This window comes from Topomyia yanbarensis, chromosome 3, assembly GCF_030247195.1.
Source record: "Topomyia yanbarensis strain Yona2022 chromosome 3, ASM3024719v1, whole genome shotgun sequence".
NCBI lineage: Eukaryota > Metazoa > Arthropoda > Insecta > Diptera > Culicidae > Topomyia > Topomyia yanbarensis.
Window position 1 is genome coordinate 243,612,245 of NC_080672.1, and position 16,499 is coordinate 243,628,743.

The 16,499-nt window shown below is 36.0% G+C and overlaps 1 protein-coding gene across 2 annotated transcripts in view; it reads right to left on the bottom strand.

The window, feature by feature from the left end:
• Positions 1–332: 332 nt before the first annotated feature.
• Positions 333–16,499, bottom strand: part of LOC131692063 (putative 1-phosphatidylinositol 3-phosphate 5-kinase) — a 237,624-nt gene continuing 221,457 nt past the window's right edge. The window contains exons 9-12 of one of the 2 annotated variants that reach the window (XM_058978913.1): positions 14,456–14,616; positions 1,119–1,280; positions 539–677; positions 333–483 (exon numbers count right to left, since the gene is read on the bottom strand). In XM_058978913.1, the coding sequence (XP_058834896.1) occupies positions 408–483; positions 539–677; positions 1,119–1,280; positions 14,456–14,616 (538 nt within the window). In that variant the 3' untranslated portion in view covers positions 333–407. The remainder of the gene's footprint in view (positions 484–538; positions 678–1,118; positions 1,281–14,455; positions 14,617–16,499) is intronic. The other variant, XR_009305905.1, reaches the window with a different exon arrangement.

The window sequence follows — 16,499 nt, forward strand, 5'->3', positions numbered from 1 at the left end:
TGATTTTTTTGCACTCGTTTATTGAGAGGTTTAATATTTTTTCAATGCAATTATACGATCAATCCAGTTTGTTAACAAACAATCCCAATTGCTTTTCACTGTCCTAATGAAACTCGCCGCACTATGCAAACAAACACCTGGAGCAGATGAATCATTCTATTGAATTCCCTTATGCAATGCATTGAAAGGCATTTCTTATGTCATCGATTGTAAGCGGACATTTACGTAAAATTTCTAGTGTAAATAAAACTACAAACCGTAGAAATAAATGTTTTACTTAAAAATATCCACCAACATAAATAAGGTGCACCTTATTCGTTATAGAAACTAACTAATATTGTATATCAGTTATTTATTTGATTATTAACTTATACATGTATATAAATTGCTATTGCTAAACCTTCTCGCTAGTAGATCTTATTATGTAATGAAACTGTATGTTTTGCTAATCCTTCCCACCTATCAGGAACAGCCAGAAAATATCTGAGAAACAGAGATGTTATCTACACAATCAACTAAGCAATTGTATTGCACATACCTGTCCATTGCCTCGCTGAAACGACTTTTGTACATTTTCGGAGAAACTACAGTTGGTAGTTTTCCATGCCCTCCCATAATACCAGATTGTTTGATAATAGATTCAACTCTCTTATCTAGTGTAAACGTGCGTATGTAATCTGCAAAATTAAAAAAGGAATATTTGCAATACTTACTTTATTAAGTACGATTCACACGCTTCCGTCACCGGTACGGAACGTCAAGATTAGTTACATGCAGTTGAATGGAAGCATGCACACACAACACTAACGGTACGGTGACTTACGGCGCGTGTGAACATGCACAAGAGAAAAGTATTAAAGTGTGTTAGATCTTCATAAAAATCAATCAGCTTATGTGAAATGTTGTTACAGCGCTGCTGATTGATTTTTATGAAGATCTAATGCACGGTATGAAAAAAACTACTTTTTTTTCGTTTTCGATTTTTGCCCTGTCTCTGTTCAACCATAAACTTATCCTGACAGAACGGCGACGTTCCGTTGACGTTGATGGAAGTTGATGTATCGTCTGAATCATTCTTTATATGTCATATGTGATGATTTGCGTTATAAAAATCTCACCTATGATTCCAACAACCAGTAAGCGCTCTTTGTTGTCCAAACCTACCAATAACGAGTAATCTATTACTTCGTTCTTTTCTAGGAATGACGCATCCCGATCTATCGCTTCCTTCAGTATTGTACGACTGTGGGTAAGAATATATAACGGATTTGTCCACGACACTGAAAATATTTTAAATAAAGAATTTATTGAAACGTTGATGAATATATTGGATCCTATTGTACATTTGAGGGGTTAGATTCCTTTACATTTTGTGAAATTCAGTATATTTTAGTGACATTTTAAAGTAAAATCTAATAAAAATTTGTTAACATATAGACCATGTTTTTTACAATTTTGTAAATAAACATTTATAAGGTTAAGTTTGTGTATGCGAAGGGATATTAGTTAAGAAACATAAATTATGGAATCAAGATTCGATTTTTTTTAAACTTCAGCTCCATTCCAGCATTTTCCCTTGCTTGGAAAAGTCTTCATTCACATATTATTATGTAATCCCGGTGACATTAAATCGATTGGTAATTTGGCTGTGGAGATATCGTGCTCACCATAAACGGTAAATGTTTACTAAATTCTTAAATCTTTTTTAACAAGCACATAAAACATTCTACTAAATACTTTTGATCAAATCTCGACAAACATATGATTACGGCGTAAAAGCGAACTGTAAAAATTATCTTTGAAGCGGAATTCCGCAAACCGGCCGAACTGGCCGAACACTATTCCCAGTAATTAATGAAAGAGTTTTCTCTTTCATTAATCGATAGAAAGATGAACGACCACTTTGTTTTCAGTAATAAGAGATGGCGTTTGGTCACGGATTTCTTACAATAATATTTTATTGCGTCTATCACCAACGTTTCGAAGGTCTATGCCTTCATCTTCTGGGCAAAACTACAATTTGAACAATAATTTGAACAATAATTACATACAACATTCAATTTGCAAACACACAGATTACTTACACCACGAACAATATTATCTTAGTCAAGTTGGTTTGAACATTTAGACGGAAAAAAACAACGCACTGATCTACACTGTAATGTCAAAATTAAGTTTGAATTTGATTTGAGCTGCAAATTTGTTTGAATTGTGGCAACTTACACAGACGGTCCCCGCACACATCACTAGCAGACTGAGCAATGAAACGTTTCAAAAAGCAATAGTGTGTGTTGTAAACAGTATCGAGGTATGGAACAGATGGAAGTGGAAACAGCAATAATTTGACGTATGGGAAACGAGCAGAAGAGAGTGAGCGAAGTTTATGCTTAATGAGAGAGAGAAAGAGAGAGAGAGAGAGAGAGAGAGAGAGAGAGAGAGAGAGAAGAGAGAGAGAGAGAGAGAGAGAGAGAGAGAGAGAGAGAGAGAGAGAGAGAGAGTAGCACCCCAGAGTATGCTGCATTCAAATTATTAGTGTCGGTTCTGAAATCAATTGTTGTACCATCACTAAACTGCCGTTCAAAGCATAATTGTCCCATGTATATAGGGAATCCCATAGAACATGGGACAAATATGCTTATAACGGCAGTAAAAATGTGGCACATTTCCAAAATCTATAAAGCTTGTAATCGGTTGTCATGGTCTAAAATTGTTGTTTTTGATAGATCAAAGCTGTGCTCATTATCAATGGCATGAACCATTAGCGCTGTCTTTTGAAGTAGAATACTTCTAACGTTTCAATATGGGGTCCCGTTTCAAAAATTTCAGTTGAGAAATTTTCCCAGGTTTGAAATGCGAATATCTTCCGTTCTACTGGACGAAATCGCAATATTTTTGCACTATCTGATCGGAAATTTGTGCACGTATTTCGTATTAAATTTCGGAATTACTGCGACTACTATAAATAAAGCAAAACAAGGATTTTCAGAAAATCCTTCGGAAACAGCGAGGAAAATGCGCAATTTGCCAGCATATCCCACGCAGAGCCGTCAAAAAGGAGCATGTAAGCGTTTCATTACATACGGGAATGTTATATATACAGGTCACGGCAGGTTGTTTTGTATCAGTGGGTGCTCGCTTACCACACGAGCAACACGTTCGTCCGGACGGTACAATGAGCGGTATCATGTTTGCGTTCCCGTACCAAGCGTCATCGCAAGGTTCTTCGTGATAAAATCCAGGGAATCACCAAATCTGCCATTCGGCGTCTGGCTCGTCGTGGTGGTGTAAAATGCATCTCCGATTTAATCTACGAATGCTGATGGTGTGCAGGAAAATGTCATCCGAGATGCCGTAACCTACACTGAACACGCCAAGCGCAAAACCGCAATGAATGTCGTCTATAGTCTGAAGCGGCAGGGATGCATATTGTATGGATTTGGAAGTTGAAAAGGTAAAACTCACTTGTATCGTTATAAAAAAGGCCCTTTTCAGGGCCACCAAAATCATTTTAAAGAATAAGTTTGCATTTTCTATTTCATGGACTGTTTCTCCCTAGAGAGCAATTTGGGTTAAACTCTAAATTATGATTTATTTCAGTACGAAAATTGCAAATATGGTCAGAAACAAACTGGAGTGAAGTGGAAAACATTTTTACTATGCGCATTCAAAAAAAATTAAAGGGTTGTGTACAGGACACGACCACGGTGACATTAAAAATGTAGCTTTTTTCAAGAGCGTGCAAATGAATTTTATCTATCACACATATCGACTCACGTTCTTGTTCACTCGCCTGTTTTCATATGTCACAATTTGCTATATACCCTCCCCATCAAAACATAATTTATTGAAGGTCTTTTAACGGTAATCTATTATTTATTCAAGTATCTCACTAGGTGATTGGCATTATTTGGCTGATCCAACTAGTAAAAATAGGCTGGTCTGTCCAGAAAATATATTCAAAAGAAAAGTTCCATATTGAGAGCTGTGATGAGGAAGCCCACGCCCGCCAACGGAAATATACAGATTCTCCATGAAATATGAAATTTCATTTTCCATTTAAATTTTCAATAATGTACTAATGAACTTAAGCAAACAATCTTAAGGTTAAGTATTTCTTGATCGATTAGTGGTTGAACCAATTAAAATATTTGATAAATTACATCATTGTTATACAACGTTCGCACTACCAGTTAAAACGGGTTTTTATGCTATCTTGGTGACATTTTTCTTGTTGCTAATTATTAAAACGTGTTATAACTCTGTAGTGTAAACATTGTATTATTAAACCAATTCTGCAGCGTTTTATGTTATATAGGTGTTTTATGTGGTAATAGGACTGACATAATTATATCTTCAGTACAGCGGTTTGTTTCATAATTTAAAACAGATTTATTTTAAAATTTAAATTAGTATACCCAACCGTTCTATTTGTTGTATACTTTAAAACGCAATTAGAACTATGTTTTAAATACATAGGGTAGGACAGATGTTCTGACTGGATAAACTGGGAAAACAATTTTAAGTCCAGTAACGCTTAAGACATGGCTTGAATTTGAATCGAAAAAGAACACCCGCTTAAACTGCTGCTGGGTAAGTTCTGTTTTAAAATTTTCCGTTGTGTGCAGTACGAAACAAAAGTATTTGAAATTAGAAAACAAAAAGTTCTGCTGGGAATGTGATTGTCTCCGATGCAATTACACTCAGATTTTTCACGCAGGGGATACAGGCCGTGTAAATGAAAACCGCGTAAATTTAAAAAAAACGCGTTATTGAAAACCGCGTAAATTTCAAAATCCGCGTAATAAAACCTGAGTGTGCTCTCCTATATAAAATACTACGCTGCTGAACAGTGCATTAACTACAGAAGCACGTTGTCAGATGCCTTACACATAAAAAACATATAACCGAAATATGAAACATGAAAACCAATAGGCTCTTTACCCTACGCAGCTACAAAGCGCCGTAAACATGGATTAACAAGTTACAACGCACACGCATGCATAAAAATAAATATATTTTTTTCAAACGCAACACTCTTAAGCAGCACACACCGTATTGAATTAAATCCAAACCACCCCACCCACCCACTTTGCAAATCATTCTGTGACACCGTGCTGGTACCCGAAAAATCCGCACACGGCCACCGCTGCCGAAAATGCATAGCGTCTACCGCTTAGTGTAGTGCCCAGACGCTGCAGCCATGATCTTACCCGTTCGACATAAGAACAAAAACTGATTCAAACGGGTACGCGTCACCTCTATTTATAAACTAACCGTATATGGTTTAGTCACTTAGGTGCGAGTGTGTGCGAATGCCAACGTTACCGAAAATCGATAGCGCTTATTGCATCGCCCGGAGACGATGTTGCTCCTATGGGATAAGAGCAACAACTGATTTAAACGGACATGCGTTGCTTCTATTTATGACTTTTCGTGTTTCATTGAGCAACTAAGCTGCCCTCTCTTGACGGCTGTGTCTGAGAAATCTGCCTCACGAATGGTAATTTTCCCGTTTTTCGTGAACTTTTTAATTTTACCAATTTCCAAAAGTCTGCTTTTATTGGGGAGATATTAAATTATTACCAATATTTAAGTTAGGTGTTTCTGAATCGGTTGGTGTATGAATGATTAAAATCCATCTAGTAATATCGGAGTTATAAGCGTGCAAACCTTACATAGTTTCGTTACATGGGAGATAGTTTAGATTTTAGAATGACACCTAGCCCCAGATAGTGGAGTAAGACATTTTTAATGTCAAAAGGTTTCAATTCTCAAACATTTTACCAAGGTGCCGTATTACATTACTCTCTTTACACTGAGTGTTCGATAATCTCCGTATTGGAAAAACAATTTCAATTTTGTTCTTCATCAAAAATATGTGGTCGACCAACGAAGGGGTAGAGCTACGAAGAACACATATTGAGGACAACACAAAAAAGGACGAGCTTACATTGTGCTGTAGTCAGGTATAAAAACTCAGCATGCTGTTGTTCACGCTCAGTTCGTTTCCAGCATCAGCATGCAGCAGTTCGTTTGCAGCATCTCCCGCAAAATTCAAACCGCCGTCCGTTTGCTGCTGTCAGAAGAGTTGGTCAAGCACGCCGTCTTCGATGGCACCAAAACTGTTACCATATACACCAGCTCCAAGTAAATTTCGAACACTGCCCAAACAAAAGGCCCTTTTCAGGGCCATCAATTTATCGACAAAGAATCGAATTGAAGTTTTGTTATTACAAGCATCAGAAAGTGGCTTGCCAAGAGCGTTGGATGGTAAGTGAGCCACTTGTGAACAATATCGTCGCTTTCAAGTAGAATGGCACAAAATAAAAAAGTTATTTGTGTGATTTGTAGACAGGTTAGTGTAATGATTCAATTTACAAAAATCGAACGTTTTCTAACGTTTCGATATAGGTGCTCCGTTTCAAAATTTTCGGCCAGAATGCTGCCTGTTTTTTCAAACGTGAAAATCTGCTGTTGTATTGAATGAAAACATTCGATTTTTGCGCTGATTGGAAATAGTTGTGACTAATTCTGTAGAATGTACAATTACTGAAAATAACGGATTTTGTGAAAGCAGTGGTTGGTCCGTACAATTCGATTCCAAGCGAGCCAGACTAGTTTTCGTTGGAAGGTCCACCTCTGACAATAGAAGTAAACTATTTTATTTTGAATTCAACTACAACTTCCTTGAAAACAGCACAGCCAAAAAACTTTTCTGAAAAACGCGCAAACCTAAATTTTCCACTATAATGGAAACTGCCTGTGCCCCCGCCGCACAGCATCATCAAGATTGATAGTAATTCAAGCCGGGAGGAAAGAGGTTGTAAGGCAATGGAAAACGAAAATTTCATTTAGGGGAAGATGGGGTAAAACGCACCCCCTAAGGAAATATGATCATAACTAAGCTATAGAACATCAATTGGGAGAATTTAATTAATGATATCGTTTAGCCAACATATTCCTCTGTAATCAAAATCATAACGCTTTGCAAAATATTCAAAAACATGAAAATAATTCAATTCTTCAAAATCATTAAAAATCACCTTTTGAAAAATAAGCGGGGCAAAACGCACCTGTGCGGGGGTAAAATGCACGACAACAACGGGGCACAATGCACTACAACAACGGGGTAGAATGCACCACAACAATGGGGCATAATGCTCGGCGAACAAGCAAGTAGTTTTGTTTTCTGACGAGATTTCACAAAAGTGTGCCATTAAATAGCCTTAGGTTATGCAATTGGTAGGTTTTCAGAACGTTTTTTCTGTTTTCGATTAAAATACAGCAAAATCAGAGATGAGGCCATATTGCCCCCGATGGAGCAGAGATATTAATTTAGCAAAAAGTGAATTATTTAGTAGATTTTTCATATGTAGTGCGACAGAATAATGAACAACGGTATAAATAGAACTGGAATGCTCTAATATAATAGTAAAACAGTATTTATAAGAGCGGAAAATCCTTGTTGCACGAGCCACAATAATTACATGAGAAGAGCACGTTATTGTGTTTTGTTTATTTCTTGAGCTTCTATTGATGTACGGTTATCAAACTTTGACAGTGTATGTTTACTATGGCGCACTTCCGACTGGTGTTACCGTTTTCTAGAAATTTCCAGCTGTTTTCGATATAAGCAAGGGGTGCATTTTGCCCCAGGGGTGCGTTTTACCCCATCTTCCCCTATATCTTACTGGAATATAATTGGCTGGTCCTGAAAAGAACTTGTTGGTTTGTGGTTTATTTTGGGTCACAATTTAGGCCTGCGCGATTGCTGATAGCTGTGAATTTATCGCAGGGCGACAGTTTCTGTTCAGTAGTGACGAGGCTTCCTAACGCCAACCGTGACTGGGGCACTTTTACACGGCCTTCGTTGCTTACTGCTTGCGGGGAGGCTTTCCTCCGGTGTACTTACGAGCGGTCTGTTTGGTACGGGCCATTTATCAATAAAGAATCGAATTGAAATTTTGTTATTACAAGCATCCGAAAGTAGCTTGCCAAGAGCGTTCGATGGCAAGTGAGCTACTTGTGTACAATATCGTAGATTTCACGTAGAATGACACAAAATAAAAAGTTATCATTTGTGTGTTTGTTTACAGTTTCGTGTTTACTAGGCGCATTCAAAAAACGTTTCAATTCTCAAACATTTTACCAAAGTGCCGTATTACATTACTCTTTTTACCCTGAGTGTTCGATAACCTCCGTATTGGAAACACAATTTCAATTTTGTTCTTTATCAAAAATATGTGGTCGACCAACGAAGGGGTAGAGCTACGAAGAACACATATTGAGGACAACACAAAAAAGGACGAGCTTACATTGTGCTGTAGTCAGGTATAAAAACTCAGCATGCTGTTGCTCACGCTCAGTTCGTTTCCAGCATCAGCATCAGCAGTTCGTTTGCAGCATCTCCCGCAAAATTCAAACCACCGTCCGTTTGCTGCTGTCAGAAGAGTTGGCCAAGCACGCCGTCTTCGATGGCACCAAAACTGTTACCATATACACCAGCTCCAAGTAAATTCCGAACACTGCCCAAACAAAAGGCCCTTTTCAGGGCCATCAATTTATCGACAAAGAATCGAATTGAAGTTTTGTTATTACAAGCATCAGAAAGTGGCTTGCCAAGAGCGTTGGATGGTAAAAGAGCCACTTGTGAACAATATCGTCGCTTTCAAGTAGAATGGCACAAAATAAAAAAGTTATTTGTGTGATTTGTAGACAGGTTAGTGTAATGATTCAATTTACATAAATCGAACGTTTTCTAACGTTTCGATATAGGTGCTCCGTTTCAAAATTTTCGGCCAGAATGTTGCCTGTTTTTCTAGAAGTGAAAATCTGCTATTTTACTGAATGAAAACCTTCGATTTTTGGGCTGATTGGAAATAGTTGTGACTAATTCTGTAGAATGTACAATTACTGAAAATAACAGATTTTGTGAAAGCAGTGGTTGGTCCATACAATTCGATTCCAAGCGAGCCAGACTAGTTTTCGTTGGAAGGTCCATCTCTGACAATAGAAATAAACTATTTTTTACGTTTTAACGACATTCAATTAGCTAGAGATTACTGGGTAGGGAAAATTATGAAACTTAGAGCCATAGTACTCAAGTGAGAGCAAGGATGTGAAGTAAACAGATCGGAAAACTAGAAGTGGCAGGGTCATTAGAACAGGTTTAATATCGCACGGGCTTAATCTTTGCTTTCTGATAATGAGGGTCGAGCTTAGGCAGAATGCCATCAGAACCATGTCCAAATCACAGTCTATTGAGAACATTCAATTCAAAAACTTGAATAACTCATACCCCATTAGCCATAGCTATACACTTTCTTCAGCAAAATTACGCCCCTGAATTCGGCTCAACTATATAAAGTGTTTTCTGTACTTTTAAAATTTAGTAGATACCCAGTTTTGAAGAAAAAATACTGAAAAACATTAAAAATTTCACTTTTTACTAAGTTTTAATGGCCCTGCCGCTCTTATAATTCCAAATTTGTACAAACTAACTAACCAAACTTCTCCGTTTGGATCTCCAGAAAAATTAAAAATGCTGAAAAAAAATCTAAGACAGTTCAGGACCACTTCAACAGGCATAAATTTGAAATTTTATCCAAAATCGGCCCATTTTTTCAAAAAATCATAAGTCGCCACCAGTAGGAAGCGTTTTAGCAAACTCACTCCGAAGAAGAAAGTGGTCCCAATACCCTAACCTTTCATTTAAAAAGTGAGCCCGATGACTTTTTTAACATGATGTCATTTTGGGACACCCTAATATATAATGTTATATACATTAAGTCAACCAATGTAGCTGTCATATTTTCGGACAATGAATTAAGACTTAACAAAGTCACAGAGCGTTTCTGGAAGTAGGCTTCAGCCAGGCGTTTGCTGGGTGCTAACCTGAGTGTACTACAAACCTTTACCTTTCAGAATGAGCGACCACTCTCGAATGTGAAGATATATTTTGATTAGGCTGTGTACGCAGACGAAGTAAACATAAATAATGACTTACTGTGAGCCGTGTGAAGCAATGTTTGTAAACACAGCTCACAGTAAAAGTCATTTTTAAGTCGACTTCGTCAGCGTGCACAGCCTAATATAGAGAGCTAACCTAAGAGAGACAAAGAGGAAGTATTACTGAAACTGTAAAAAAATATTTCTAAAAATAGTTTTTGTAACATCATTTCACAAAAATCTGTATATCTGTACATACACGCAAAAATCTGTATATCTGCACATACAGATTCTTGGTCTGAAAATGGCTGAAAATCTGTATAAATACAGATTATTCTGTATTTTTGGTAACCCTGCCAGCACGGTGTCACAGAATGATTTGCAAAGTGGGTGGGTGGGGTGGTTTGGATTTAATTCAATTGGCGATTCTACGTTGAAACCGCTCGCAGATAGCGCTGGAAGGAAAGTGTTGCTGATTTTATTTTGTTCTGTCATAGTGCATATAGTTTCTGTAAACATTGGTAAAAAATGACTTTTAAACACCAAATTACCGATCAATTTGTTGATAATTGTTTATGAAAATGGAGGAAAATCATCATTTTATCAGATGATGAGTAAACATCTTGCGAAAAGAGTGTAAAACATAGTGGTTTCTAATATTATTCGCAGAGCTATATGCGCGCTGTTTCGAAATGTAATTTGTTGAGCACCGTAGCCGCCGCAACAGCATTTCCCGTTCGTCCTAAGTTAAGCTAAACCTTCATGAGATGGTGTAAATTCATGAAACTCTCCAGATCACGCGAGGAAAGAATATATCCGGCTAATAGGAAAGTGTCAGCTTTGTATCATGCACAGCCGATCCTTCTCTCCGATAGTCTTCACTGAATCTCCTACGTAGTTCAAAATATAAAGGAGTTTGACATTGGTGCTGATTGGGTCTCGGTTTCGAATTGGAACTTTATTTATGGAACGATTTTTTATAACCACAATAATACCCCGATTACATTTCGAAGAAATGTATGAGTGAAATAGTTGCAAATGGCTGTAATTTCAGAATAATTGCAAATAAAACTAAATTTCTTACTCGTTTCATTCATATTTTGGCAGTGGTTAGCTTTTTCCGAGAAGATAATGAAGATTTTGTTGTAAGCTACGACTCACTTACGGGTGAAAAAAAGCAAATTGTATCACTTTGCCAGTTCATGAGCTGAATCATAGGTGTCGCATGACTAATTTTGGTTTTGCCGCAAATCGCCAATAGGGCGCTTGCAGAACGCATGTGTATTGGTGAGCCGTTGGGCAGGCAAAAATGACAGCTGCATATAATGTATACGGATCGACGAGATTATTTTGTTTAAAATAATGAATTCATATTATTTCGAGCAAGTAAGGAAATATCCAATGCTATATACAATGCACAACTATACATTCTTCATGTAACGTAATATTTGCAAGCGTTTGAACTAGTTACGCGGATTAAATAAAAATTTAGTCAAAGTTATGCTTCACAGCCAAATATTCCAAACGAGTTTTTCCAAAAAATGCATCTTATTTCAAAATTGTGAAATATCTTGTAGGTCGAGAAAGTTCATGCATACAAGAAAGGTCCAAGAATGATTTTAATCCCTATAAAACTTAATCTTTGGTTTTGGAAATATTGAATTTGGATTTATTATCATAGATAGTGGGGTCAAATATTTCTCCATCCCAATATTTGTAAAATACAATTTGTAAAAAATTTAAGTTTTATTTCTAAGGGTAAACACATTATATTTGAAACCTGGATGCCGGTAGATTCCACAGGAATAACTCAACATAATTGGATTTAGAGAAGTATGCTTAGATACCAAGTCGGTCTACTTCAGTTCATTTAGTAATGTGCATTGCCATATAATTGACCAGAACTGCTGCTCTCCACTCGTTCTGGATAATTATTTTTTCAATATGTAACTTAAAAATCTGAACGAATATCCCCGTGTGGAAAGCGAAACAATTCTTCACTACCACGGTCGTTCATGTTGCCACTATAAACTACAGACGTTCTAAGCAGGTTTATATATAAAAATGTTTAAATAATCCTTTTTGTATAGAGTTATATAGTCCCAGATTATTATTATGAAACTGGAAGGAATTATTATCGAAAAGAATATTATTTTAATTTAAATCGTCTTAATCCATCAAATGTAAACATGCAATGTGTGCCCAACAGATGCTTTGACTGTGTGTGTAGCAAGAGCCCTATACGGTGTGTGCTGCTTAAGAGTGTTGCGTTTGAAAAAAATATATTTAATTTTATGCATGCGTGTGCGTTGTAACTTGTTAATCCATGTTTACGGCGCTTTGTAGCTGCGTAGGGTAAAGAGCCTAGTGGTTATCATATGTTTCATATTTCGGTTATATGTGATAATATCCTATAATATATATTATATATATATTTCGGTTATATGTTTTTTATCAGTAAGGCATCTGACAACGTGCTTTTGTAGTTATTGCACTGTTCAGCATCGTAATATTTTATATAGGAGAGTACACTCAGGTTTTTCACGCGGATTTTGAAATTTACGCGGTTTTCATTTACGAGTTTTTTTGAAATTTACGCGGTTTTCATTTACACGTATCCCCTGCGTAAAAAACCTGAGTGTAATTGCATCGGAAACAATCACATTCCCAGCAGAACTTTTTGTTTTCTAATTTCAAACACTTTTGTTTTGTACTTCACACAACGGAAAATTTTAAAACTGAACTTACCATCCCAGCAGCAGTTTAAGCGGGTGTTCTTTTTCGATTCAAATTCAAGCCATATCTTAAGCGTTACTGGACTTAAAATTGTTTTCCCAGTTTATCCAGTCAGAGTATCTGTCCTGAACACAGTTCTAATTGCGTTTAAAAGTATACAACAAATAGAACGGTTGGGTATACTAATTTAAATTTTAAAATAAATCTGTTTTAAATTATGAAACAAACCGCTGTACTGAAGATATAATTATGTCAGTCCTATTACCACATAAAACACCTATATAACATAAAACGCTGCAGAATTGGTTTAATAATACAATGTTTACACTACAGAGTTATAACATGTTTTAATAATTAGCAACAAGAAAAATGTCACCAAGATAGCATAAAAATCCATTTTAACTGGTAGTGCGAACGTTGTATAACAATGTAATTTATCAAATAATTTCATTTTTTCCACCACTGATCGATCAAGAAATACTTAACCTTAAGGTTATTTACTTAAGTTCATTAGTACATTATAGCAAATTTAAATGGAAAATGAAATATTTCGTGGAGAACCTGTATATTTCCGTTGGCGGGCGTGGGCTTCCTCATCACAGATCTCAATATGGAACTTTTCTTTTGAATATATTTTCTGGACAGACCAGCCTATTTTTACTAGATGGATCAGCCAAATAATGCCAATCACCTAGTGAGATACTTGATTAATTGTAATAATAGATTACCGTTAAATGACCTTCAATAAATTATGTTTTAATGGGGAGGGTATATAGCAAATTGTAACATATGAAAACAGGCGAGTGAGCAAGAACGTGAGTCGATATGCGTGATAGATAAAATTCATTTGCACGCTCTTGAAAAAAGCTACATTTTTAATGCCACCGTGGTCGTATCCTGTACACAACCCTTTAATTTTTTCTTTTGTTTACTACTTTTCTCTTTTGTTTACTACTAACTAACGACGCTGAATCTCTCTGGATAAAGGCTCGACACGTCTATCGTTTGTTTACCATTTATCTGTCAGTGTCATTCCAATCGAGCACGAGTCCTGTCAATGGCCCTCGTTTCAGAAGGATTCGAAGCGATTTTCTTCGGATTGAGTGCCTTTGACAGGACTCGTGCTCGATTGGAATGACACACAGTTATAGAAAAATAATAAGAAAAAGATAGAGATAGCGAGACTTTATCCAGAGGGATTCAGCGTCTTTACTACAAACATATGTGATTGGAGAGTAACTGTTTGTCTGGAATTTCCACGCAAAGTGAATTTTGACAGTTGGCTTACACGCCCTAATCATATGTTTGTCGAGAAATTATTTTAAACAAATTTTAGGCTGTTCGCAAAGTTGATGTATTCTATATGGGCTGTTCTATTTTGCATCACCGACTAAAACAGATCGATTGCAATGCTGAGAAGCAGTTCTATTTTTCGAGCACGTTTTTGGATCAGATTTAAAACAGCTCGACTATTTTTTTCATTAGTAGGTGTGACGGCTGACAGCAGAAAAAACAATAATGTGACACACACACATAAGTGACAAACAATAACAAAATCAAATAAACAACATTTATAACATGTGGCTAAATCATCGCATTGGGAACACCGTGTTCTAGATGTATTTTGACAGATCCAACTTACCCGACGGCTTGTCATTTTGAAACAAATTTACATCGTAGCATTGCGAACAGCCTTCAAATACTGAATTTTACCGACTGTAAAGGTTTAAAGGACCCCTTAAAACGAACTAGACACTAGAAATAGTCTTACTCTGCATAAAGTTTTCATCCATTAGCACAATTTCACCAGATTGACGATTGGGATCTACCATTCGATTGCGTAACGATCCTTTAAGATCAAATTTGTCGGTTATCTCTCTGTTGCAAAAAAGATTCTCCATTACCAGAACGGTTTTCTCTATAGATGCATTTCTGTTTAAAAGGTAATAAGAAAATATTATTGTCCAGCAGAAGATATGATATATTATCAGATAGCAGTGTAATACTAATTGCTGTAATTTTCTACCTCTCTATAAATTTATTATAAACATCTGAAAGTAATCAAATTAAACGTTTGCTACGCTTGCACTGATAAAAATCAAAGTACTTAAGGGATTTTATTTTTCAAAAAAATCTTTAAAAAAAATTATTACTTTATCTGAAAATACAACTCCTTGAGAAAATTTTCCCAAATTTTCACAGCGATCCGATCAATAGATCGAAAGTTACAGCTCTTTGAAGCGCACCTCGCCTACCATGAGCAGTGGTAACTTGAATTTTAAACTCGATTATCTCAAAATGTCGTTTTTCCAAAATAAACTTTCCATGATCACGATTGCCAAAATTCTAACCGTTTTTCGTTTTTCTTCTAATTCAATTGATAGAAATTAGTTTTATCATACCTAAACTATTTATTTGTTATGCATAAATTTTTGTTTCATAGATAAGAAGATAATTTTTAACACAATATTAAGAGCTTAGACATCGATTTTATGGGAAAAACGTTCTCGTATGCAGGAAAAAAATATTATTTATTCAACTAATCGTTAAGGTAGAGGAATACTCCTATACTAATGAATTCTTTTGAGTTTTAGAATTTTAGTTGATCTGTTGGACTTCCATCGTGATCATCGCAAGACTCTTGCTAAAATAAGGTTTCGGGGAAAAAGCCTCAACTTCACCAATTCTCAATATATTATTATAGACTAAGGGTTCATCCATAAATGACATAGCATTTTTGAGCGATTTTGAAACCCCCTCCCCTTTGTAGCATTTCGTCACAAAGTTCTAACCCCCCCCCCCCCCCCCAGATAATGACGTCGCTTGATAACAACCCCTCCCCCTTATTTCTCAATTTGTTTATTTGAATCCAGAAGACGAGTTATGTATTGCTGGTAATTAAAGCATGTTTAAAATATAAGAGAAGTAAAACATTTGAAAATTCATATTCAACTTATCAAAGCTTTAACATTGAAGCTTATACTGTTAACTATTTAACGATTTTTTGTTCCTTGGCAGCTCAAAAGTCCTCTCTAGTGATTAAATTTATCCTCTTGAGTGTCCCATTTGGAATGTTTACAGATAGTTAGTTGATAGCTGTTTTCATCAGTAGTAGAAATTAATGACACTGAATCTCTGGAGACTCACAATCTCAATCGTTTGTTTCCCATTAATCCGTTTTCAAGCACTTCGTGCATATTGTCGCAAAGATACTAAACTGTTGAACGGCGTATTTCACTAGCTGTACATGTACAGTGACACAATCTCATATTCGTATACCTCTAGTGTATATGTTTAATATTGTTTCATAAATGTTTGCACTATTCAATATAGGTATTGTTTTGTAAATGTGGTAGTAGAATCATCATCTGTCATTTTCTTATCATTTGTAATCTAAAGTGTGCAAGTTTCCGTACACTACACATAAAAAATCATTAATTGGTGTGAAAATGGCACAATTTCATTTTCGTACACTTTTGATAAATCAATTAATTTGTAATTTAAGACCTGTTATTTCTTTATTTTTTTGTTTTGCTTAGAAAAATAGATTTTATGGCTACAGAGAAGTGTTCATCGGCACAGTTTCATCTACACTAGTTTAAGAAATTTCCTCTTATTAACGTAACGGTTAAAAAAGTAAACTAACTGCTATTATGGGAGGGAAACTAATTATTACTCACCAAAACGAAGCTAAATAACTTCATAAAATCTTTGAAATTGTTCAAAGGTTACGTCCAACTATTTAACATGTCGTTAAAAACTTTGATGTGGCGAAACGTAGAGCAGATATTTCGAAAAACATGGACTATAAAATA